Source organism: Plasmodium vivax, chromosome 11, assembly GCF_000002415.2.
Source record: "Plasmodium vivax chromosome 11, whole genome shotgun sequence".
Lineage (NCBI taxonomy): Eukaryota > Apicomplexa > Aconoidasida > Haemosporida > Plasmodiidae > Plasmodium > Plasmodium vivax.
This window is the reverse complement of record NC_009916.1, coordinates 185200-210395: the sequence shown is the minus strand read 5'-3', so window position 1 is coordinate 210395 and position 25196 is coordinate 185200. Positions and strand designations below refer to the sequence as shown.

The 25196-nt window shown below is 46.0% G+C and overlaps 6 protein-coding genes across 6 annotated transcripts; 4 read left to right on the top strand and 2 right to left on the bottom strand.

The window, feature by feature from the left end:
- Positions 1-812: 812 nt before the first annotated feature.
- Positions 813-2348, top strand: PVX_115250 (hypothetical protein, conserved; the record flags this gene model as incomplete). The annotated part of the gene is made up of 3 exons (XM_001616390.1): positions 813-842; positions 1038-1676; positions 1803-2348. 3 exons carry the CDS (start codon positions 813-815, stop codon positions 2346-2348), a joined length of 1215 nt encoding a protein of 404 aa, XP_001616440.1.
- A 1205-nt stretch (positions 2349-3553) lies between these two features.
- On the bottom strand, positions 3554-5221 carry PVX_115255 (ubiquitin/ribosomal, putative). Its single transcript, XM_001616391.1, has 2 exons — positions 4519-5221; positions 3554-4098 (listed from the first exon to the last, which is right to left on the bottom strand). Exons 1-2 carry the CDS (start codon positions 4723-4725, stop codon positions 3919-3921), a joined length of 387 nt encoding a protein of 128 aa, XP_001616441.1. The 5' UTR covers positions 4726-5221; the 3' UTR covers positions 3554-3918.
- Positions 5222-6537: 1316 nt separating this feature from the next.
- PVX_115260 (hypothetical protein, conserved) lies at positions 6538-6807 on the top strand (the record flags this gene model as incomplete). Its single annotated transcript, XM_001616392.1, has 1 exon — positions 6538-6807. The coding sequence occupies one exon, from the start codon at positions 6538-6540 to the stop codon at positions 6805-6807; it is 270 nt and encodes an 89-aa protein (XP_001616442.1).
- Positions 6808-8190: 1383 nt separating this feature from the next.
- On the top strand, positions 8191-8774 carry PVX_115265 (hypothetical protein, conserved; the record flags this gene model as incomplete). The annotated part of the gene is made up of 2 exons (XM_001616393.1): positions 8191-8298; positions 8496-8774. 2 exons carry the CDS (start codon positions 8191-8193, stop codon positions 8772-8774), a joined length of 387 nt encoding a protein of 128 aa, XP_001616443.1.
- A 1197-nt stretch (positions 8775-9971) lies between these two features.
- PVX_115270 (hypothetical protein, conserved) lies at positions 9972-11098 on the top strand. The gene has a single exon (XM_001616394.1). It carries the CDS (start codon positions 10194-10196, stop codon positions 10635-10637), a length of 444 nt encoding a protein of 147 aa, XP_001616444.1. The 5' UTR covers positions 9972-10193; the 3' UTR covers positions 10638-11098.
- PVX_115275 (hypothetical protein, conserved) lies at positions 10942-24090 on the bottom strand (the record flags this gene model as incomplete). Its single annotated transcript, XM_001616395.1, has 4 exons — positions 10942-20512; positions 20698-20765; positions 21990-23040; positions 23213-24090. 4 exons carry the CDS (start codon positions 24088-24090, stop codon positions 10942-10944), a joined length of 11568 nt encoding a protein of 3855 aa, XP_001616445.1.
- Positions 24091-25196: the final 1106 nt, after the last annotated feature.

The following is a 25196-nucleotide window of genomic DNA, read 5'->3' as shown; positions in this document are numbered from 1 at the left end:
GGAAAAAAAAAAAAAAAAATGTAATAATATAAATAAAGATGAAATGAAAGAAGCAGAAATTGAAGGGAGGAGACGCCGCCTCAACGTAGGAGTGTTGAAAGGAGCGCGCAACAATTTTACAAAAGGTGAATGAAAAGAAAACTACATATTTTTATGTGTTCCATTTCGTGGCAAATTTTCGCATGTACGCATACGTAAAGGTGCCACCTAAATATAGTGTACTGTACGCAGAAGGGTATGTAAATTAAGCGACGACGCTGAGATATTATGAAAAAAAAAAAAGGAAAAAAAATAACGGACGTAGAAGGCTGAGCCGCGCCTCTGATTGCTCCTTACACTTCTGCATAGTGTTCACCCTGCGCGCTATATTGTTATTTGCAGTCCCTCCTTTTTTTTTTTTTTAGTAAACTTTTTGTGCCTTTTTTCCACGTTATATTTTTCGCACAGCGCAGTTGGGAGCTGCATTCTTTTGGTTTTTCGTTCCCATTGGTTCCTTTTTATTTCCCGTTCATTCCTTTGCGCTTCTGCTGGCTGCTGCTCGCTTCAGTTCCGTTGATTCTCAAAACGGGAAGCGAAAGTATGACCTTTGCGTGAACCGGCGGTCATAACGCCCTTTTTGCGAGAGTGTGAGTGGAAAAGGAAGCGGAAGAAGGAGAAGAAGAATAAGAAGTGGGAGAAGAAGAATAAGAAGTGGGAGAAGAGGAAGAAAACGGCCCTGCAAATACCCCGCACCAACCATATATGATGTAGTTTTTTTTTTCTTTCCCCTTTTTGAAGTTACTTCTCGAAGTTTGAGCCCCCCATCGATAGCAATGAATAACATGAAAGCTTTCGTCGAAAAGGTAAAAAATGAAATGACTGAAAAATGGAGAAAGGGAGCTTCCACCTTGCCGCGGGTGGTGGCATAATGTGGGAGTGGAAAATGTAGGATGAGTTTACACTAGTGAGCAGCGCAGGGGGGTGGATCCCCTGTGCGTATGTGCATATGTTCAAATGGTGTCCCTGTAACTTTATACGCGTTATCCCCCTGTTCGCAGTTCCGAAAGTCAAGTGATAACCTAAAACAGGATGACGAGCTGTACCTAGAAAGAAAGCAGCTGAACTCCCTGCATAACTACTTCTCCCACTCGCTGCTCTACCTGGAGAGACTAGAGAGTGTTATAAAGAACATCAACATCATGATAAGCGATTTGAATAGAAGCCTAATGTCCTTCTTTGAAAATGACGTGAATCTAGAAACGATTAAACATGTGTCATACATACTTAACACATTTAATGATGTGAGGGAGCAGATAACTAGCCATATAGCCAACTCGAAAGTGGCCGCGAATAATACCCTTGAAAATATAAAGACGCTACAGAATTTGTGCACGAGGAAGAAAAATCTGGGAGCATCTATAGAACACTATGAAAAGAAAATTAGGAAGTTACAACTCGTTACCACCTCGAATCAGAAGCATTTGGACAAGGTGATTAGGAATGAGGCCAAGTTGAATATGGTGAAAAATGATTACCTAAAATATCATGACGCTATTAAGAAAGGGTTCGAGGTCATTTTGGAAAATAAAACCAACAAGGTTTTATTTGACGCTCGCAAGGACTTGGAGATTTTGCTGTGCTACTTCTCCCTCATGAATTCGGTTTCCCTCAAGCTGAAGGACCCCCTGAAGGAGCTGGTACGGAGAGAGAAAAAGAAAGAAAAAGAGAAGCAGCGGCCGTTGCACGTTTATTTCGGCGCGCCGCTCCCCTTCCGTGCGCGTAACTTGGCGTGCATTCCCTTATCACGCCGCTCCCCTTTGCAGAAATTCAAATGCCCGGACGCGAAGAAGCCCAAGATGCCAATCGATTACAACTTCTTCCTGGAGGAGGAAGACGACATGAACTTCTTCAAAGAAAAGAAAAAAGGGTACAGCCACACCACCAGCATGCAGAGTGCACACATGCAGAATGCACATAGTATGCAGAACGTACACAGCATGCAAAGTGCACAGAGCATGCAAAGCGCACACAGCATGCAAAGTGCACAGAGCATGCTGAGCATGCGTAGCATGCAGAACACGCAGAATATGCAAATGAGCAGTGGGAAGAGTAGAGACTATAACTACAGTAGCAGCAGCAGCGTCAACATCAACCCCTTCGCTCGAACCCCCCTGCCGAGTTTAGAGAACAAAATGTGCAAGAAGCCAGTAAGCCACGCTGCGCTAGCCGAACCCGATGTTAAAAAAGAATCAACTTTTTTCAACATCAAAAGTCTTCTAGGCGTTGTTGACAAGTCGGCGTCATCCTCTGCGCCCCCGAAGGCAAAGAGCTTTTCCTCCCCGAACATCGCCCCGGCCTTTCCGCAGTAGCGCGGCGCGCAGGAGCACCCCGTGCGGAGGTGCCTGCGGAGGTGCGCGTAGAAGAGCGTTTAGAAGAGCGTGTAGAAGAGCCATGTAAAGGGGCGCGTCTATATCCACGCAGGACGCGTCAAAGTGAAATTTTCATTAATATTAATATTCATACTAATAAGAGGCGCAAGCGCGTGGCTAGCTGCCCGTGGGAGGGGGAAGACCTGTATATAAGAATATACCCCTATGATGTAACCACCCCCTCCTGCGCTACCCACATGCTACCCACATTCGCGTCGCACCTTTGCAGCTGGCTCCTTTGGCTTCGTACAGACACATCTGCCTGCCATAACGCGTGCGCGCAGAAGGAAAGTCCCATTTGTTTTAGTTTACGCGTGGGTATACATATGTACCGTATGTATGCGCGCGAGCATGCCCATGTCAGCAGTTTGGCGCTTTTACCATATGGATGAGTTTTACCCTACAGAGGGTTTGATTATTCGTAAAAAAAGAAGGAAAGCCACAACGTTGATGGGGCTGTCCATCTGCTAATCTTTCGACATGCATGTACAGTATAGTGGCACAGATGCGCTCGCGTGTGTGAGAGCGTAGTGCCGTGCAAATTCGATTTCTTTATTCTTCCCCTTTCGCCATTTTGGTCACCATTTTGGTCACAATTTTTATGACAATTTTTATCCCCTTTTTTTTTCGCGTCTTCTTCCATTCGTACATCGGCAAAAAGTTTTTGCCCCCTTTTTTTTAATTGCACATATGGGGGCCTTTGCCGCGTCGTGCACACTCACATTTGAAAGCGCACACATGTGGACCTTCGAAGTCGCACGTGCATGTGTTTATGCGTGTTTACGGAGAGGGGAGTACCCACGTGCGTATTCCCCGCGCCCGTTTCACCCCTCCTGTTTTAATTATTACCCGTAGGATGGCACCATCAGCAGTAGTAGCTGTCGCAGCGGCTGTCGTGATCACGGCTGCTATTACCATCGCGCATTTTGCGCCTCGTCCCCTCGCTAGCTGACCCTTTTTTTTCGTCCCCCCTCCACCCATGTATGATTTATACTTTTGTAAAGAACCTCCACATCATAGAATTTTTTTTTAAAGTTTTTATTCCGTCCTTGTTTGTCACTACGTTAACGAGTTGGTGGAAGTTTCCCGCACAAGGCATCGCTGTGTGGATACTTTTTACAAAGGGGTGCAAGAAATTCGCACACAAAACGTTGAGATGCGCATGGCCATTCGCGCAAAGGTGCGCATACGCGGGGGTGCACTTCGAAGGTCATTCAAAGACGTGGTTTAAAGAAGCATGTTGGGGAAGCAGGCATGTTTGGCAAGCAGACATGTTTGGGAAGTAGACGCGGGGGAGGTTCCCCCGTATGGCACGCATGCATACATGGTGAAAAAAAAAAAAAAAGAAAAAAAATTATATAAAATAAAATAATGAAACAGCATAATTCGATGCAGGAGAATGGGCCGGGTGCGAACATGACTCTTCAAACTCCCCTTTACAATCCATCTACAACCTCGGTGCCCCCCATGATCTGCAACATGCACTCCGGTGCCCGCCGAGCTGAGGCGCTCACTTGAGTTTCTTCTTTGGTCTCAATTGATTTGTCCTTCCACACTTTTTGTTCCTGCAGTTGGTGGCTCTTGGGTGTAATCGGGCATAGCATTTTCTGCAAATTAATTTCTGGCAGTTGTACTTTTGCGCCAATTGGGCAAGGGATGGTTCGATGGCTCCTCCTCTTAGTCGCAGCACCTGGGGTGGGGGAACAAACGGGGAACGGGTGTCAAAAGGGGGTCACTCTTTTCTAGCGGTGTAGCCAGTTCAGAGGGCTTCTAACAAATATGCACAGTTTAAATCAGCGTTGCTGGGGCGATGAAAGTGGAGAGGCATGTATGTGCACATTATATACATCGGTGTAGCACCGTTTGTATATCCCCATGAAAAAATGCACGTTCCGTTGCAGAACATTTTGTGCGCTTTAAACGACTGCTCGTCGCATGCATGGGGAAAAAAAAACACGATATATATAGCCGCGGCGTTAAAACCGCCCGGCCGACTTCCCAAACTGAATTTATTCCACATGCAGTGTGTTTGCAAATATTTATACATGCGTATATATATGCGTATACGCAATTTATGTGCAATTTTTATGAGGGCAAAAGTTTATTTTACCAAGTGCAGGGTGGACTCCTTCTGGATGTTGTAGTCAGCCACAAACCTGACATCCTCCAACTGCTTTCCTGAATATATTAGCCTCTGCTGGTCAGGTGGGATTCCTTCCTTATCTTCAATTTTTGATTTAACGTTCCTAATCGTTTCGGATGCCTCCACATCCAGGGTGATGGTTTTTCCGGTTAATGTTTTTACGAATATTTGCATTTTGGTGAAAAGGAGGGGAGGAAGATTAACACGACGGGGAACTCGCGCGGATGCAAGTAATCGTTTTTCGTTTTTTTTCCTTCTTTCGTTTTCTTGTTTCCCACAATGTTAAAGGGATTTGCTATTACATAAAATTGGGCGAACGTTTGTTTTGCGAGTAAAAATTGGATAATTTTTTTTCAAAAAAAAAAAAAAAAAATTCCCATATATTGTAATATATATAATGATGTACTTAATATATGCGCAGCAAAAATGTTTATTCCGCGGCGGGGGCCTTTTTTTTTCTTTTCCTTCTGCTTAAGCGTTCGCGTGGCGAAGTGCCTGAAAATTGTTAAGCGTAGGCTGCTGGTTATTTTTCAGAAAAAAATCCTGCCCTACGTAATGCTATATACTATTATATTGTAAACAAATATGTTACATTATTTTGTTCATAATTTTGTATATGCACTACTCGGTTATAGATGGGCCATGGAAGCCACCACTTCTCGCTCGCGACAAAAATAAAAACAAAAAAAAACATTAAATTAAAGCGTTATTCTTCCATCCGCATGGCCATATGCGGCATATAAAAAATATAAAACATGTTGCTTACATACGAGCATGTTTTTTTCAACAATTTAAATAAACTTTCGTCACCGCGCATGAAGCCGACGCAACTCGACGTAACTCGACGCAATTTAGGAGTGCATATCTTTGGGGGCATAATAAAAAAAAAAAAGGGGGGGGCCACAGTGGAGGCGCAGTACCAACGAGAGCGTATACCTCATAAGATACGCGCAATAAGCAATGCGCAATGGCAATACATATATTTTTACTACGCAATAAATGCATACCATTTTTTTTGAGCAATTTTGAGTCCTCCGGGGTGGGGAGAACAACATATGTACTTACAAACAGGTTCCTTTTCGCGACTTTATTTTTCACCGCCTTTTGGTTAACTTGGCAGCACCTTGGAATGTTTTTTTTTTTTTTTTTTTTTTTTCGCTTGAAAGGCTTTGTCGAACTGATCATGTAGTTGCCCCATTGTGGCTTCTCCCCATCTTTTTAAAAATTTACGGCGAATGGGAATTCCCTCCTAGTGCCGACTCGGCTGAGCAATTTTTATACATTTGTAAGCCTCCACTTAGCTGCTTAATGCATTATTTATAGATAATTGGCCTAAAGTCCGTGTGAGGGAAGGCCCTGCGAAGGTTAAGCAGACATTTTAGAAAAAGTCCCATTGTGAGACCAGCCATTTGGGGGGGCAGCCATAGTGAAAAAAGAAAAAAACGTAATAGCAACAGACAGGGCTGAATAAAGCAGGCGAATGTGTCCACATGTTATGCTGTGCATATGCTACCGTTGAGCGTTGTCCCAATTTTATTAGTGCTCCGAGTGGGATATGTTATCCCCGTTTGGTGAGCCATTTCGATGAGACTTTTTTCCCAAGTTGATGGCACCATTGCGCAGCCTGCCTAACCATAACGCACACTTCTGCGCACGCATATGTACATATATTTATAATCACGAACGCTCGCACGGAGGGAAGATACCATAATTGAGAAATGGACAAATGACGCAGCAGGTTTTTGCATTCTTTTTAACAAAGCTACTACCATTGTAAGGGGAGAAGGCTTCCTGTCTGTCTCTTTAGCAACCGACTCACATTTCAGGTCGGCGGAAGGAGGCACATCATTCTGCGTTGAGGCAAAAGGGTATAGGCCCCAAACACATATATGTATATGTGTATATGTGTATATGTGTATGTGTGTATACATATGCCAGTGCAGCCCCGCCGCTTTATAAACCTGCACGTGAGACAGAAGTGACAAAATGAACTCTTCGAGCGACGCCGAAAATGGGGGCAGCGGTGACCCAAGTAAGGAAGAGTGCGAGAGGCTAATCAAATCGACTACATTCATCAATGGCGCAAAGACCTTCGAGTGCTCCTCCGGCATGGCGCCAGTCGATAGCATTCAAAACAGCAGCGATGGGGTTGAAATATTCCTGAGCCATAACAAACTGTCAGATCACGTCAAGGGTGTTATGGGTCAAGTGAATGATTACTTCACCAAAAAGATAAAAGAGGAGAAGGCCAAATGAAGGCTCTCCCACCCCTGCGTTTGTGTATAAACATTTATGAGCATTTTTTGGTCCACGTTTAAGTGAATTTATTCGTTCACGTTTATATGTTTTTTTCTGTTCATGTTTATGTTTATTTTTTGGTTTCTCATTTTAATCGCCTTTTATGGCGCATTTTTCCCCTTCTCCAAATTAGTAACATTCACATTGTTAGCAGCTGTCCGGCATGACTGCCAGCACGCTGTTTTTTTTTTTTTTTTTTTTTGCCCCATTTTACAACACACGAGTGGAATTTTTTAAAAACATTTTTACCATGTGTGTTATTGATGGGAAGGGAATTGTTTTTCCTTTCGCTGTGCTGTGCTTAAAATTGGCCAAGCTGTCAAAAAATTCGTAATTTTTTGTAAAAACGTTGAAATGACGCTTTTTTTTTCGCTAAATTGGGCTCGGGAATTTGCTTTCGTTTTTTCCCAGTGGGTTATGCGCTAAATGGGTGATTCACGGGTGTTTTTAAAATTACCACTGTGCGAGGGTTAAAAAAAAAAAAAAAAATAGATAAAAATGTGATCAAAAAGTGGACAAAAAGTGGACAATGCGGCCCCAATTTACCCGCTCGCAAAATGCTAAGCGAATTTGTTGCTGCATATTTTCCCATTAACAAGTGAGAATAAAAACATATGAACTGTTTATAAAAAAAAAAAAAGTAGAAATTATGGACATTGCGAATATGTGTGCGTAGGCCCCCCCCGCATTTACATCGCAATGATGTGTACAAAGTTGTGTTGTGTTTACGTTCGCTGTTATGTCGCATTTTTGTTCTCTGCTATGCCACATTTGCGTATGAAGTCGCTGCGCTCTTCCCCTCCGCCGATAGTTAAACGTTTTCATTTGGACAAAATTTCGAGGAAAAAAAAACTGTGGCGCAGCGCGCAGCAAAAATGTGTGGCAAAAACGCGTAGCAAAAAGGAACAGTTACACAAATTGTAGAGGGGCGAAAATCTCAAGTTGGGCGACGATTACGCTGCGCAGGGGAAATTGCCGCCTTGTCCCCCTTTACGCTTTTCATTTCATTGCTCATATTCGTAAGTTCCCCTCTTCATTCAATTTCCATCTGGCCGATCCGCCTACCTTTTTGTACCCTATGTGAATGTGCCTCATCGAAAAAAAATAGACAACGGCGTGTGTGGCAAAATGCTAACTCAGCTTAAATGACTTCGTGTTATCCTTCCAAATTGCTACATTTTTTTTTTTTTTTTTTTTTTGTTACATGGTATGACCACTTCCGCGCAATGCTATTTTTATTCACAAGTTTCTTTAAAAAAAAAAAAAAAAAATACAAGACGGTTTAAGTTAACCCTTCTTGGCAAATTCCTATACAATTGTGCGTAACACTTTGGCCCAAAAATGGACCGGAAGAAGGCGATGCCGCTTATCAAAAGCGAAGACGAGCTGTCCAAGTGCATCGAAATACTGCGAATAAAGAGGCAGGAAATTCACGAGCAAATTTTAAAGGTACAAAAATGGCACAAGTTGCGGTGAAGGCATATAGCCCCACGGGCGCATGTGTGTTTGCCGGTGCTTCCAATGCTTCGGAGCGACACATGAGCTGATATTTGTGAAGCCAATTAGTTGCCCCCTTCTGCCAAAATTCATCCCACCCTTTTTCTCTCCCCCTCCCCCCCTTCCTTTCCGCTTACCTCCAACATGAGGAAGAGGACAAAGAAAGAATGCAGAAGGAGATCGCCATGCTGAACGAAAAGCTGCAAGAGGTGTGCCATAGCATAACCAAGAAGCTACAAACACGTTTAGAATATGACCGAACTATTAAAGAAACATCTGCAGCGTACACAAAAATAAGAGAGTCTGCCAAGTCTCTACTGCATATTTTAAAAAGGGAAGAGAATCATCTGGGGAGTAAACTGTACAGTGGGGCATCCGAGGACGATTTTAAGTCGCTCAGGGAATTGAGGAATATGCACCACCATTAGGAGTGGGTTTTAGGAAAAAAAAAGGAAAAGCCTATCTCCAAGTGGAAGCAAGAAAAGGATGGGCGCCTCCATCTGCGCATATGCGTAGAGACACTTTAAATGAATTCCCTCCCCCCCTGCACAGCAATTATGTTGAGGGGAATAAGGAGAAGGGATAAGCCGGCACCGCTAACAAGTGAAACAAGCCAAACGAGCGATAACAAGTGGTAACATTCATAACAGCATGGCACGGAGGGCACTTCCTCACGGAGGACGCATTTGACATGTATCACATGGGAGGGAGCGAGCAGCGTGGCTACATTAATATCTTTACAAGTGTGTGAGGGGATCCCCCCCCGAAAGGGGTGTAACCCCTTTGTGTATGTAGCAAAAATTTGACTGATGCTTTGTCCAAATATTTTCGCTTGAAAAAAAATGTTTTGTGAATTTAGGAAGCCGATCAATTATGGCTCACTCTGTGGTAGAAGAATGGTCTCCTCTTTTTAACAATTTCGAAACGGGCAAGATGCAAGTATCTTCCGTATACGCACAATGGCGCCATCCATCAAGGCTGGCGTGGCCGGGAACGTGTCACAATTTAAAAGATTTTTCATTCCATTGGGATGTTTTCCCAATATTACGTGCAATTTTTAAAGAGTACATTTTTTTCCGCAACACGATTGCATCGTTGTATGCGCCTGCACGGACTTACATTGTGCGTCACTCACCAGTTAAGCATTGTGTATGCACCGCGCATGCATCGCCCGATTATCTCCCATTTGTTAACATGAGAGGAACATACGGTAGAGTGGGTCCCTTTTTGAGAGATGTGCAGAGTGGCATGCCGCAGAAAGGTCGTGATGCCGCACATATGGTGCGTCTTAGGAAGTTAGCCCCCTTCCCCCAATGTGAAGTTGTTCCAGGGTGGAAGGGGAGCTCTCAATAAGCACTTGGCAAAATAGTGCGAAACGAATGTGTGCAAAAAAAAATAAAAAATAAATAAGGCTTCCCTTTTTATTATAAACGGATAGCGAGCTGTTTAGTCTTATTACATTTTCTACACCGTAGGGTTGGCGGAAGGGTGATTATAAAAATTGCGGCGTCGACTTTTTTTTTTTTTTCTTTTTTCGAAGGTTCTTCCCCGCTTACGTTTATTACATATATGCATGTTTGCATGTATGATGGATGTGCGAGCGTGCGTTTTTTCCTTACATAAGCGGAGGAAAGAAGCAACTGCTTGATTTCCCCACCCCTTGAACGCATTCGGCATATTTTACGTTGCGTCGTTCCCTTCTGCTGAGTCACTTTCGGATTGAAATTTTTTCTCCTTTTTCGAAAATGCTCGCAGCGCACAGGTAGGAGGTAAACTGGGCGCTGTTTTGACACTAACTTTTTGCAACGGCTATACTTCTTCGCTGCGTCAGCGAGGGGAAAATCAAGATGAACGCCCCGGGGAAGGAAAAGCGGCTATCGCTGCTCATATGCCGCGTCAACATGCTGATAAACTTGCTGCAAAGCAGACTGGCGTTCCCACTGATATACCCATTCAACACCACCGCGCTGAACAATGAAAAGTCGCTGGAGTTGTACTTAAAGAAATTACGGAAGGATGGAAACTTTGACGAAGAAGCTTTTATGAAAACCCTGGCGTTTATAACACCGTCTATCATAACCCTGACGAAGTTGGTTCATGTTTTGAAGGCAGGCCATTCTTTATGTAACTACTCGGGAGTGTCCACCAAATTGAAGTATATGGACAGGAGACGGGGAGCTAGTGCCCTAATGCAGCATGAGACAAAACTGCACTTATTGAGACCGCAGGTGTGGAGACTGCTAAAGCCCAATGATGAAATGAACACGAAACATTTGAGGTGGAGGAAGTGACCACACGGGGGGAAGCGGGGTCGAAGTTTGCACCAGAAGGGTTTTGGTGGGCCTCCACAGGGGAAAAACAAAATGGGTTGAAGTGAAACGAAAAGGGGTGCAAACTGCTATGCGAGGTGAATCGATTAACGGCGTGTGGAGAGACACATGGGAAGGTTCTTCTATCCCCCCCATTGCAGATGTGAAGAGTGACGCAAATTAATTAGCGGCTGGATGTGCCGTGCGCTTTCACTGGGGTGATCGAATTGGGGGAGCCCCTCCCCTGAGAGGCTTCCCCCCCGAAACGCTTAACCCCACGGCGGACTCACTTTATATCCACGCCGAGCTTCTTAAATATATCTTTTATATTTTTATGTCTGTCCAGGATTTTAAGAAACTTCATTTTAATTCTGGGGTCCCTGAGCAAAACGGGCTTGTTGACTATTTTGCAAACGTCTAAATCGTTTTTATGGCCATCCTCCGAAAATTCTTTCCATCCAACTAAATTGAATTTGTAGCAGGTGCAGTCTTCAAACTGGGAGTTCTTATTGGCCTGTTGATTCGCTTCCCCGTTTTGGCTATCCCCCGTTTGGTTGTTATTACTACTCACGTTGGCATTACCGCTGGTTTTACCCTCCGCATGGTTTGAAAATTGGCCCGCATACGGTAGGTCAAATTTTTCATCGTGTTGCAAATTCACGTGGTAGTCATTCGCGTTCATGTTGTTTTCCATGGCGTCTTTGTTCAGGTCATTCTGACTGCTGTAACTGTGGAGGGAGGGATTCGCGTCGTAGAGGTCGTTGGGGTGGTGACTTGGTCGGCTGGACGAATTTATTAGCAAATTATCTTCGTTGGGAAAATTGTCCAGGGGATCGTACGGGTTCTGTTCTTCTCCGTCCATGGGGTAGCCGTGGCTGTTCAGATGATCCCGCGGGTCGTACTGGTCGAAGTCGTCACGGTGGTGCAGGCTGGGGTCGCGGTTGGCGTCATAACTGGGGTCGTAGCTTGGGTCGTAGCTTGGGTCGTAGCTTGGGTCGTAGCCGGGATCGTAGCCGGGATCGTAGCCGGGGTCATAGCCGGGATCGTAGCCGGGGTCATAGCCGGCGTCGCGGCTGCTCTCTTGCTGGTAGTCTCCCCTAGCACCTCCAGACGCGTAGACATCGGCGCGCCTTCTGCCGGCGCCCTTCTGGTTGTTCCTTTTGTTGGCCCTCTCCCCAGGTTTATTAGCGTAAATATCCTTCTTCGGTGCATTCATGCTGGTGGGCACCCCCACAATGTCGTTTCCGCTGATGTCATTAGCAATGCTGTCCACCCCGCTGCTGCTTACGTTGTTCGTTTTGTAGACCCGGTTGGCATTGCTGCTCATTTTGTTTTTATCCTGTGCGTGCATGTGTTTCGTGGCTGCATTTTTGGGTCCTCCTTTTGACCCACTTATGATATCCCCTTTGATGGTGCCTTCAAGGGACACGTCGTTGTTTTCTCTAACGGGAGGGTCATTTTCATTTTCATTCTCCTTTTCGTTATCCTTTCCGTTCAGGTTGCCACTGCCACTGCCGTCATTTGCGACCGCGTTAGTGGTTGCGCTAGTCGCTGCGTTGGCCGCTTCGTAGTCGTCCACGTGCTTGGAGGGGGCCCGGGAGGACACCGTTTTTCGGTTCCTAAAGTGGTCTTCAAAGGTATTTTTGTCACTCCTTTTGTATTGTTTTCCCCCTTTGGTGTGAGCCGCCTGTACACTTTTGGCATCCATTTTTTTCCTCTGCAATTTGTTCTTTTCTTCTTTCAGTAGGGTTATGTAATTGTAGAGTGCATGTTGCTCGTCGATTTCTTTGGACTTACTCTCCTGGGATACGTTAAAGAGGGTGAAGCTGTTTCGGTCCTGGTCGTTTTCATTTAGATATATTCTCGACTGGATGTCTGCAAAGAGGTGGGAGCAGTGGTCGTACAACTGTTTATTTGCGGAGGGGATGGAGATGCTCGCATTCATGTTCTTCACCGTGATGAGGTAGTTGTCGTCAAGGTGCTGGTGGGGCTCAAACGACTTGGCCACTTTGTTAAGGACGCTTGGGGCGTAAAAAACGTCGCTCAGCCTTTTAAACAGGAATTGGCTGCTTATCGTCACGTTGGCGTCGTTGAAGAGGGTGTCGCACAGGAAGGGGCAATCCTTCGTGGGGGCGGCGGTATCGTCCAAAGGGGCATGGTCCAAAACGGCATGGTCAAACGGGGCAAGCTCATCGTTCACCGCGGGGTCATCGTTCTCCGCGAGCTCATCGCTCGCCGATGGCTCCCCACTCGGGCTGCTCTCCTTGGCGGCGCCCGACTGGTCATCCTCCACTGCACTGTGAGTGTCCTCCTTGGGCTGGGCATCCTTATCTACGGCAGCATCGTTGTCTACTGCAGCATCGCCCCCATCGTCGCCCCCAGCGCGTCGTCTCCTCTTCTGGGTGGCTCCTCCCCCGGGTGCCTGCACCGCTGAGAAGTCTCTCTTGGCAGTTTGGGCTCTATACATATTCTTCAATTCGTTCATCTCGTAGCAAACGAAAAGGAGAAACGTCTTAAAGGTGATGGTGGGCACGAAGCACGCATTTAGGGAGAGTACTCGCTCTTTGACCGTCTTCACCTTGCGGATAAGGTTTAAAATGGCAGCAGAGAGGAGGTGCAGGGGGGGGTCCACATCGCTTCTTCCCATGGCACCGCCAAGTTTGTTTCTATTAATATCAGCGCATTGAGTCGCCGCTTCCTCATCGAGCCTCATCGCATTCGGGTCGATGCTTCTTGTTGGTTCTTCACCACCGTCGTCTCTCCTTCCTCTTTGAGTGTTATCTCCACTGGGGTGGTTAAACGGGTTCGCTTGCTCCAACTGGTCATGCAGTTTTCTGTTCATACAGCGGTGGAGATGTTCCAAACTGTGCAGCAGACCGGAGAGGAAGTTCCTCTTGAAGTCATCCACGTTGGGTAGGAGCACTGTCTTTTTTTTTTTCTTTCCAAATGAGTTTCCTTCGTTTGAGTTTTTATCTTTAAATTGGGTTGCGGTGGAGTTACCCTCCGCTAAATGGCAGGCCTCTCCCGTTTGGCGGAGTCGCTCCGTTCGGTGCATTCGCAGTGCCCTGTTTACGCGCCGAGTGACCGCTGCCGCATCGGGGGAGACCAAGTGGTGGAGGAGGAAGAGGGAGTTAAAGTTATATTCGACGATCCGTAAAATGATGCTCACTATCATGTCTATCACGTTAAGGTACTGATAAAGCTCCACCATTTTGTAATTCATCTCTTGGATGACGTTGCACAGGCAGGCGAAGAAGTCAAGGAGGTAGGAGAGGTTTATGTGTCTGTTTGGCTTGAGGTAGAAATCGTACAGGTGAATGAACGCCATTTCGGTTTCTTCACAGGGGGTCCGAAGCAGCTGGGTTGTTTGTGTGTCTCCCATTTGGGTGGTACCCCAATGCTCCTTGCTGAATAGGTGTGGCCCGCCTTCCTTCCCACCTTTGCACCTGTGCACGTACCTGAAGAATAAGTTGGCGAGCCCCCTCTGGACTTTAAAGAAGGAGAAAAAAAAGAAAACCCGGTTCTTCACAATTTCGTAAATATTTATTAAACACAGATGCACCGTTTTGAGATCCACGTAATGGGCATATTTGTAGAGCACCTTCTTTTTGTTTTCATCGTCGATCACATTTTTAGTGTTTATCAATTCGGCATAGTACTGAACGAAGAATTTGATGTACTTTACGTAGTTCGGGCAGGAGAGGAGGACTTTCTGGTTGAGGGAGGAGTCCCCACCGTTGGTGCTTTTGGTGGTACTCTCCTTTTGCTCGTCTCGACATGTGGGGAACTGCTCCTCAGGGTTGCTTTTCTTCTGTGTGAAGAGGCACTCCTGTGGATGCGGTTGTGGGGATCCATCTGGTCCTTCACATGGCGAACCTACCACGGGGGGAGTGCCCCTCTGACTGTGCAAAATGGCGTGCTTGTTAAAGAAGACGAAGAGGAGATATGCGTAGCCCCGGAAAATCGTGGCGGACAGTTTGACCACACAGCGAATGAGCTCCTGGGGAAAAACGTCATTCAAGTTGCGAATCAAATCGTACAGGATGTCAAGCAGCTTCTTCGATGGTAAATAAATCAGTCTCATTAATCTATTGTAATTATTTTTATAGCTGTTAAAAAAACATAAGTGAAAAATTTCCAGGAGGAAGGAAAACAGGTTGGATAGCTCCTTCAACAGGTAGATCTCCTTATTGAACGTGTAAAAGATGTTGCTCAGTTGGGTGCTATTATACGAATAGAAGGAGTAGAAATTTATTTTGTTCATGCATATGCTTGTCTCGTCATCATTGCTGCTTGTATTGTACACGCTTATCTTCTTCAGCTGGTTCATTATGCTATATATGTGATTAAAGAGGATAGAAAAGACCGGAATTCTGTGGTTAATAAGCAGAACACAACAGTACGTGCTCAACGCGCGACCTATTACGTTGTTCGTTTTGCTAATTCTTACAATGAAATTGATGTAATCACATAGGTCTTCAAAATTGGCGTACTCTCTTACTTTCAATTCTCTTTTTATTAGAAATATTTTCTCCCTCTCCACTTGGCTTAACCTGCTCAGGTTGATGTGCTGCTCGGCGAGGTGCTCATTCCGCCTGATCATTTTTAGGATGTGTTCCGCGCAGTTTTCCTCGCTATTATTTACAAAGTTTTTGATAGCATAGGGGCATGTCACTCGGATGGAGGTAATTTGGTTTGGCGATGCACCAGTGCGTTTTTTCCTTCTCCCTTCTAACCCCAGCTGGGGGGGGTGGTACTCCTCTCCCCAAGGGGGCTGCTTCGTCGACTTCTCCTCTGCCCTATCGCAACTTGGGCGATAGAACTCGTCACCCTTGGCAGCACCAGGATCGTCGCTATTGGGTCCCTCCTCGGTTGTTATGCCCCCCCCCGGGTATTTAAAATTCTGAAAGGGGAAACTGTTTTGAAGGCACTGGTCATCCTCCTCACTGTACTGGTCCTTTGGCTCCGTGGAGAAGAAGGGGATACCCCCCCCTCCGCCAAGACTTACATCTTTACCACTGTACGGACGTAATGCCTGTTTGTTCCCCTTCCTGCAAAGGAGTTTTCGCGTCGACAGGAAGGAGATCCCCTTGGAGTTATTCCCAATGTAGTTCTTCGCCAAGCTATCATCATTGAGTATGTTAAAATTATTGGGGCTGTTAGAGCCCCCCTCATTATTATTTTCTTTACTAGTTTTTTCATCTTCCACATCGCTAAGGTTGAGTGATAGGTTGCCTATGAGTGACTTGTTATGGTGGCCATACATCTGTTGGCGCTTCTTCCTATTGGCTTCTATCACTTCTTCATGATCATCCGTGGAGTGAGCTAAATTGAGCACTTGGAATTGCTCACATAGCTGTTCATGTAAAATTCGCTTCATCACATTTACGTCGCAACAAAGGTAAACCGTCTTGTCTTCATTTTCTTGAAATGCGTCATCCAGCTTGCAGTACATAACGACCCTTTCTAAGCTCCTGCCTTGGCTGTCTTCGCTGTTTGGCTCACCTGTGTGTTCTGTGAACAACTCGTCGCTTACGTTTGTGTGTGGGTTCTCATTTGAGGCTTCCTTTCCTTCCGGGTTGAATTCCTCGCGATGGGGTAGCTCACTTGTTGGTCTAACTCTGTTTAGGTTATCCTCGTGCAGCGGGTCTACGCTGTGGTGATTTGGCTCTCCATCAGGGTTGGCCGCTCCATCCTGCTCTTCCTTCTTGCCATCCTCCTCCACGTCGCTCAGGAACGTATCGCAGGGGCGGTCCAGCTCAAGAGCATACCGATCGAACGTTTTGCGGTTGTTCCTGCATACAGCCCATTTGTCATACGGAGAGGTGCAATCTTTCGCAAGGGTGGGGAGTTCCTCCTGGTTTTTCTCGCCCCCCGTTTGAGGGCACCCGCTTGGTTGAAGGCCTTCCGAGTGGGCTTCCTCATTCGCCACATGGTTTTGCCCCTCTTCATTGGGGTTGTCACTATTTGGTGGGTCCTCCTTAGGTGTGTCCTCCTTAGGCGAATCCCCTTCCGGGTTGGGTTCCCCATCAAGTTGGCTGGGCACCTCCGTCCCGTGTCCTTCATTTTTATTTTTCTTCCCCCTTCTGCCGCTAACCCTGTTTGCGGTTCGTTTACCTTTCGTTTGTTTGCTTCCCCTTGCGGGGTCTACCTCTGATGTGTCCGCTTCTTTCACCACGCCAACTTCGCACTCTTGTTTTGCTTCTCCCTCCTCGTCATCTTCGCAATCCTCCTCGGATTCCCCCACCTCGGTGACTTCCTCCCACTCGGAGTCTTCCATCTGCATGTCCTCCCCCTGTGGGTCTCCCCTCTGTTGCATTTGACTCTGTTGCTCCTTGGCTAGCTCCTCCAAAGAAGCATTAGCCCTCGTGGCGTCGTAGCAAATGCCCTTCAAACTCTTGGCAAGGAAAAAGGAGTAAATGTAATCTGGAAAAATATTTTTCAAATCGAAAAAGGTCAGAATTAGGAGCATGCCGGAGGTACTAAAGGAGGGGAGAATTCTTGTGTACTTCAAAACGCAGCGAAAGAGGAAAGACTGGTTGTCACTTGTTTTATTAAACCAGAGGTAAAAAATGCGAAGCAAATAAATGATATTATATCTTAGGAGGAAAACAGACGAATGGTGATTGCACTCCGATGTGTTGTTTGAACCCAGCCAGTCAGAAAAGCTCAGCAATTTGTTCAGCAGAAAAAGGAGAGAGTAAAACAGCTCGCTATTTCTATACGACTTTAACGAAATGAAACTTGCATTACTCGTTAGGTTGTAGAAAAAATTGAAAAGGATGTTCAGAATGGATTTTACTAGAAAGAGGGTTCTCCGTCTATTTTTTAGAATTCTGTAGAGTATTCTTCCGCTCATTTTGTTAAAATTTAGGAGCGCTAATTTGAATGTGTTTCCGTTTAGAAAGAAGATACACTTGGCTATCAATTTGATGATAAACTCGAGGTTATTTTCCAGGTAGAGGACCGTCCCTATGTTTTTGAAATCCCCGTGTTCGTGCTTGCTCACGTAATTGGCGTTGGCCAAGAAGGGCCCGTCTTCCTGCTGGCCGGCCCCACTCAGCGGGTTATCTGCGTTGTCACCACTGATATGACCGCTGTTACCGCTGTTACCGCCGCTATGGCCGCTATGGCCGCCATGGCCGCCATCTGCGCTATCACCGCCGACACCCCTTTGGTTATGCTTTTTCCTCTCGGCGCGCTTGCCCCCAATCGGCTTGTTCGTCTCATCAATTTTGTCATTTTTCACAAATATGTAATTGCTGTGGTGCACTTCGTCGCTGTGAGAAACGCCTTGCCTGTTAAGGTAAAAAAAGTCCCCCTCCTCTTGCATCATGTACTTGTCATCTTCTTCCCTCTCCAGGGTGCCCTTTTCTCTAGGCCCATTTTCATCATACAATTTGGAAAAGAAATTCACATTGGGGCATAAATTCATGTAGTAGTAGAGCAAGTTCAGGGGTAGAAAAGGATACGTGGAGGTGTCGATTTTCCTATTTGGGGGGTAACTCTGTGGGGGGGTATCATCCAATTCTTCTAACAATTCTACGTACTGGTGATTTGTACTGCTGCCACTACCCAGGCGGGAGCAATTCTTGGAGGAGTTATTTATATAAATGTCGTTGTTCAGCTTGCAATTGTAATTGTTTAGCTCCTTTGATTTCTTCAGTACGTACTTGCTGTCCTTTTCTACTTTGCAGTTTTCAATTACTTTTGTGACATTTGGAGTGTAGGCCGACTTTAGGGGGGGCAGGTTCAGGTACATTTTTTCCCTCTTGTTTATGCGTTCCTTTATTTGGTCGACGATGCTTCGCGCAGGGGGGTTCGAGCCGGTCTGCTGTGAGTTGACGACCTCACTCGCGGCTTCCCCCCCCGTGGCGGCACTAAGCACGCTGAGGAGGTGCCCCTCGTAGAGCTCCTTCTTCCTCCCCGGGGACATTTCGCTGAACTTCTTCTTCTCATAGCGATACAGCTCGGAGTACAACCCCTTCAGGTTGTCATACAGATAGAGGTAGTTATTATAAAACAGTTTGTCATTACTTAAATAATTTTTCAGAAGAATTCGGTTTGGAAAAATGCTATTCAGATTGCCAAAGGAGTAGTCTTTATCCTTTTTTACCTCCCCAGTGATGTTCTTCATTTCTTCTAGGCACACATATATGGAGTAGCCCAGGTGGTACACATAATGCCCCGACTCGTCATAAAAAATTAAATTGTAAATAATTCCGATGAGGTATCTGATGGTGACTAGGATGCACTCATTGGTGTTGCCACTCACATGGGAGTTGCTCAGTGGGTGTATTTTATCTATATCTGTTAATGTGTCGGATGGGGAGGATGGTAGTACCCCCTTCCTTTTGCGCGCACTCTCCTTCTCTTGGCCTTCTCTCCTTTCGCCTTCTTGGCCCAGATTCGTGCAACTGGAGCTGCTAGTTGGGAGGCCCCCACTGGCAAGTCCCTCTTCGTACAGCTTTTCCATGTAGATGAAATAATACAACAAATGAATGAGGTGAAGAAAGAAGTAATAAAAATTGTCATTGCTGAAGAGGGCCAACTTCGGGAGGGGGTACGAACTTAGGACGTTAAAAAATTTTAAATGCTCCAGAGATATGTTTCCTCCTGAACTGAAGAAGAGTTCGATTAGGAGGTTCGTCTTGAAGAAGGTCTTCAAAGCGCATAACATATATGAGCAATAATTTCTGGCATTCTTCATATCTTTGTAGTTAAATCCATCCAGGTACTGATCGTCTGAAAGGTCCCTATTCCTCAACACATCGTTGTAGGTGTACATACACTTGGAGTTGTCATAGAAGAAGTTCTTCTCGTTGAATATGAAATGGTGCTTCGGATTTTCCGCGCCTGCGTTGGGGTCGTCCCTCTCGTGGGGGGGGTTGGCTGCGGCAGGGTTCACTCCTACTGCTGCCCCTCCTCCGTTGCACACATTGTCAGTGTTGCCCCTGGGGAAAAGGGCCCCCCCGTTGGGGGGGTCCTCCCCCTCGGGCTGGGACTTGCTCCCACTGACTTGACCACGTTCGCCGTAGGGGTCCTCAAATTCGTGGCAGGATGGGTCATTTTCAGTGGCCTTCTCCGTCCTACCGCCTTTCACTTCACTCGCGCTGTCATACGAATTTGACGCAGCTTCATTCGACTTTGTTTTAAAGAGTTGAATTTTGGCCCCCACATTTGAAAGCTCAGTAGTGTTGTCCGCGCCTTTGGTTCTGGTGGAATCGATCATTTGGTCAGTGCCTGGGCCATCCGCTTGGCCTGTCATCAAGTGGTTCACCTTTGCATTGAGGTCTTTCATTTTTTTATTTATAAGTAGACATATGCTTTTGTACAATTTCTCGAAAATCGCGAAATTGTAATTCAGTAAGAAATTAATTCCACCTGAACAGTTCAGAAAATAAAACAAAAAGTCGTTCACAGCCGTTACAAAAGCAATGTCATACGAATTTAAAAACAGAGAGCTTTTTAAATAAATTTCAAATTCTTTTAAAATGTATAGAAAAAGAATGAAAAATTTATTTCGCTTAAGGTACGAAATGACATAATGATGTAATTTGTGCAGGTAATAATTTTTTTTTTTTTTTTTTTTTTCATCTAAAATAAAAATTTCCTCCTCGTAGGGTTCGTCGTAGCAACTGTTTTTACTCTCTGGCCTACAGCTGTGTTGAAATAATTCTTTGTGAACATTCTTCAACTCGTGCATCAGCTTGGACGTGACGCTTTGGCTGAACAGCTTCTTCTCGTAGCTGTTCCTCTGCACGACGATGTGCATCACGGCTCGGTTGAAGCTGCTGATGTGCTGGTACAGCCTCACTCTGCAGAGGATGATTCCGAGCAGCCTCTTCGCGTTGTACCTGCGCGGGGGGAAGGGCAAATGGGAGGGGGCACATGAGGATTACTTCCTTCTTAGTGAGATGCGCAAAAAATGAAGGAACCCCAACGGGGTGTAAAAAGAATAATGCGAGCGGGTAGCTCCTGCTGGGTAAAGCAAAAAGACCCCTGTGGCTACGCGTGGGGCCGCGCGGACGGCTTGGCTTACCTCTTCAGTTTGTTGCTTGAGGACACCTTGAGCAATTTCTGGTAGGGCGTTTCTCCATCCTCGTCCACCTGCAGGGGGGAAAAAGAAAAAAAAATGAGTAACAAAATGATAAGCGTTATCATTTGCTGATCGCTTCCCATCCGCTGCTGACTGGGCAGGCGCGGTCGCACATGTTCACCCATTGGCGGCAAATGTGTATCCGCGCCGCGTCGCACTTCCTCCAATTGGTGTTCCCCCCAAAAAGGGAAAACAAATTTGCATAGCAGCACAGTTGCACAGCCGCACAACTGCATAACTGCAGAGCAGTTTGGCGGTACCCGTGAGGCTGGCCGTGTGCGCACGTACGACCCCCCACTGTCTAGCTTAATATGCACATTCGCGTGGAGGTGCAATTGGGGCGGAAGTTTCCAAATGGGCTTCATCTCCCCTTCGCGGGGTGTTCTTCCCAGATGGGAAAGAAAAGGCAAATTCACGAAGTGGCACAGAGTGCTTTGGCAGCAAATGAATGGACCCACTCCGATGGTGATGGTGGTGACGATGACGATGGATAAACAACTGGGTGAGCAGAATGCTGGTGCAAAAACGCAGGCGCCGAGTGGGGGTGAGCACGACAAAACGGAAAGCAAATGAGGCATTTAAAATGCGCTGGGTATGTATATCATTTCGCCGTTGTATGGAGGGGGGAAAGTGCTATGTAATGGGAGCTAAATGGGGGGGGACTCGCATCGTACTGTTCGCCTCACGCGGGGCGTGAAGAAGGAAATAAAACAAAAAAATGAAGCAAAAAAAAATGAAACAAAAAAAAAAAAATGTGCCTAGCGAACGAACCAACGGAACCGCCGCAAATTGCAGCGACGCCCAGGTCAACCGAAACGGTGGGGCAAATCCCTCTGGGGAAATGCTCTACGTGAGCGAGTATACACAGAAACGTCACGATTATTTCACACCGGGGGGGGACAAACGAGTACATAAAAAAAAAAAAAAATAAGTGCCTCCTCTGTGCTTGCAAAAAAAACATATGATGGGCGGGAAAACGCGCGAGGCGACCTTCCACATGGCTGCACCAGATAGAAATGTTTGTGGAGCGCAACAAAATCGGATGCAAATGTGAACACACGGGTGCGCTCGTCTACACAGCATATACATACGAATGTACGCTCAGGGGGGGGACGCGCAAATGGGTTGGGGCCCAGAAGGACGTATCTCTCAAAGGACATGCGCACCACACGAAGGAAATGCGCACCTCTCTCGTTTTTCCTCTCTCTCTTTTCTTTTTCTTTTTTTCAACTTACGTAGCCGCAAAAGTGGCCCATGACGTAGGCATCGGATATGAGCGCGATGAGCGATTTCAAAATGGAGGTTTTAATTTTCCAAGACGAAAGGAAGTAGACGTTATTGACGCTGAGCATGTCGACTAGGTTGATGAGGACATGCGGGCGATGGGGGTCCATATAAATCACATGGGAATTAAAGTTCATATGGATTAGGTCCTTGGCTAGCTCGGAATATAGGGCACATCTCCTAAGCAATAACAAGCAGCCTAATATATCGTGCGTCTTAATTTCAGTGTACTTTGCATAGTTAAAAAGTAAGTTGTCTTGCTCTTTTTTTATTTGATTGAAAATGTAGAAGACCCACATCATCCCATATTTAATAATTTTCCTATAGGTTGCGGAATTCTCCTTGGAAATGCTTTTCCTAATTTTATACATTTCGGTAAACTCGTTTAGTATCTTTATTATGAGTTCATTGTCCGGAGGGATGAAGCAGGACGGGCTGTCCTTTTTGTTGGGAGTTGTTTCAATTTCCATTTCGCTCATGTCAATGGCATCACTGGTGTGTTCATGCGATTGTTCTGTTTGTGGCTGCTTAATACTTTGCTCGTTTGATTTATCCCTTTCGAGGGGGCCATTCTGGTCGGCTTCGTTTTCTCCCCCTTTGGCGGCATCTTCGCAGTTTGGGTTTACCACCTGGTCTGCATTATTTTTTAGGAACTGCTCCTCGAGGAGGTCACACAGGTGCTGCAGCTGGAGCAGTTGCTTCGGGGGGTGCTCTTCGCCAGGTTGGCCGATTTCACCAATTTGGGCGAGTCTGTCAGGTGCTGCCCCCTCATGGTGCGCACCCCCGAGGGGCCAGTCAACTTTGCCGAAATAATTCCCCTCGCTGGGTTGCTTCGAAATGAGCTTCTCATCAATCAGCGTGTTGATGTTATACGTCCTGATGTCGACGGGCCTCCTGGGGATAAACATGTCGTCTTTCTCGAAGTCAATGTTTTCGACGTCGAGAGTGTCTTCGCCGATTTTGCTCCTCAGGTTTCCGTCGAGGAGGTTTTCTCGGTAGGATCTGCAGAGGGGTGGGCACGTGGAATGGAATGAAGTTACTGCCTTACTGGCGGCCTCGCTAAGGGTGACCGCGTTACTGGCGATCTTGCTACTGGCGGCCTCGTAATGACCGCCCCACTACTGGCGGCCTCGTAATGACCGCCCCACTACTGACGACCTCCCGCCGCACTTACACCAACGCGTCGGTTATCTCCTCCGGCTGGCCCAGCACGATCAGCGAGAGGGTCTTGAAGTTCCCCTTGATGATTATTTTATCCACCAGGAGAGACGAATCGACGACAGAGGAGCAACTTGGGGTAGCGAACAGAAGCCGATTTTTAAAATTATACGAAACGGGGTAAAGCTGCTTGTAGTACTGAGAGGAGCACTTATTTATTACATTAACGTAGATGCACAAATTGCAGTCATTTGGCGAGGGAGTGGTCTTCCCCTCAAATTCTAAATTGTTAAAAATTTTATCATTATTTGAAAGGACAAGAATGGCGGACAATTGAACCAAGTGGTTTGTAAAATTCACTTCCTCAACAAAAGAAGGGAACGCAGAGTTGGTCACTTCTGGGGAGACATTTTTGTCGTTGCTTCTATACACATTTTCATTAAATTTGTTTTGATTTTTTATATCCTCTTCTGTTTTTTCTATATGGAATGAACAGACAGGTGTTTGTGAATTTATGAAGGTATTATAGTTAATATTATCCTGACCGAAATAATTTTTTTTGTAAACCGTCGTTCTTGTGTTTTCCTTGCTGCCTCTACTGATGCTATTTTTGTTAAAGTACACTTGATTGGCTTTTACATTTTCTGCCTTCATATGTTGGTGGCTACTATTTAGGGATAAATTTCCAAAGCTCATCATCCCATGGTTCCCTTTTTTCGTCCGAAGGTCACTGTTTCGCTTGTGAAATTTGTTAATATATCTGTTGTTATATACTGATGTGGGATGTTTTGCATTTCTTCCGTATTTTCTGTTCCTTTGGTTTGCTGGGTTCTTCGCGCCCACGCCTCGTTTCCCCTCCTCCTCGTGCTCCTTCTTTTCTTTGCTCAGGTACATTTTTCGAGCGGTGGGTAGAAGTCGTATTAAAGGGGAGAGGTTTCCGAAAGAGCAGCGGGAGTGTACTCTCCCGACGTTTGCAGTTATTTGCGCCTCTTTCCGCTTCTACGCGTGGACACGTCTTGCAGATGCGCTGCTTTGGGGGGAAATTCCCACATGTAAACTGCTGGCGTTCACTCAGGAGGGGGGGGGAGTTAGAAGGAGCGCCTTACGTGTATATGCCCCCCCTTTGTCCCTCGGCATATGCAGAGCAAGTGTATATGTCCCTTTATCTACGTAGGTGAAGGTATGCGTCGAGGGGGGCTCACAGCAGGTGGTATAAACATACGCACGGGATGGAGAAATACCGGGAAAGGGGTAACGGTGTGGCAAATAAAATGTATACGCACGAATGTAGAAATGGATGAACAAAAGGGGGCGCTCTTGGAAAGATTAAAGGGATGGCATGTTGGAAGGAAATATAAGGGGGAAAAAAAAAATGCCTCGTTGGGCTGTTTTTTTTTTTTTTTCTTTTTCTTATTTTTTGTTTTTCCTTCCTGCGAGAGGCCTTTCAACCGAGGGGCCCAATCGGCAGGGTTGCGCCCTCCTTTGCTCGTCGTCCGGTGGGTCAGCTCAGTCCTCTGACTGTGCGACAGCTCCACGGAGAAGAACGCTGGGCGGCCGCTTTCGCCGAGCTGTAGAATGGGGGCCAGTCATTCAGAGGCTCATATTGCAGAGTTAGTTATTTTCAGTTAAAAGTGTTGCGCTTTTCACGTATCGCGAATGCGTGGAGTTGGTACATGCTAGGAAATTTGAAAAAAAAAAAAAAAAAAAAAAAAAAATGGTCACAAAGGTGAGTGACGGGTGAAGGTGAAAGGAAAGGTAAAGGAGTACTGCTTTGTAAAAACGTTCGCGAACTTTACGTGTGGCGAGTAAAGCCGGGAGTACATAAAATGGGTGGGAAAAAACGCGAACGTGAGTGAGAAGTAATATAAAGCCGTCGCAGTGGAATGCGAAGTTTTGCAGGGCTATGCTGTTTTGCAGAGCTATGCCGTTTTGCTTGGATGGAAGCTCCTTCCCCTTTGCGACTGGGATATGCAGCGTATACAATACGACACGGCATAACG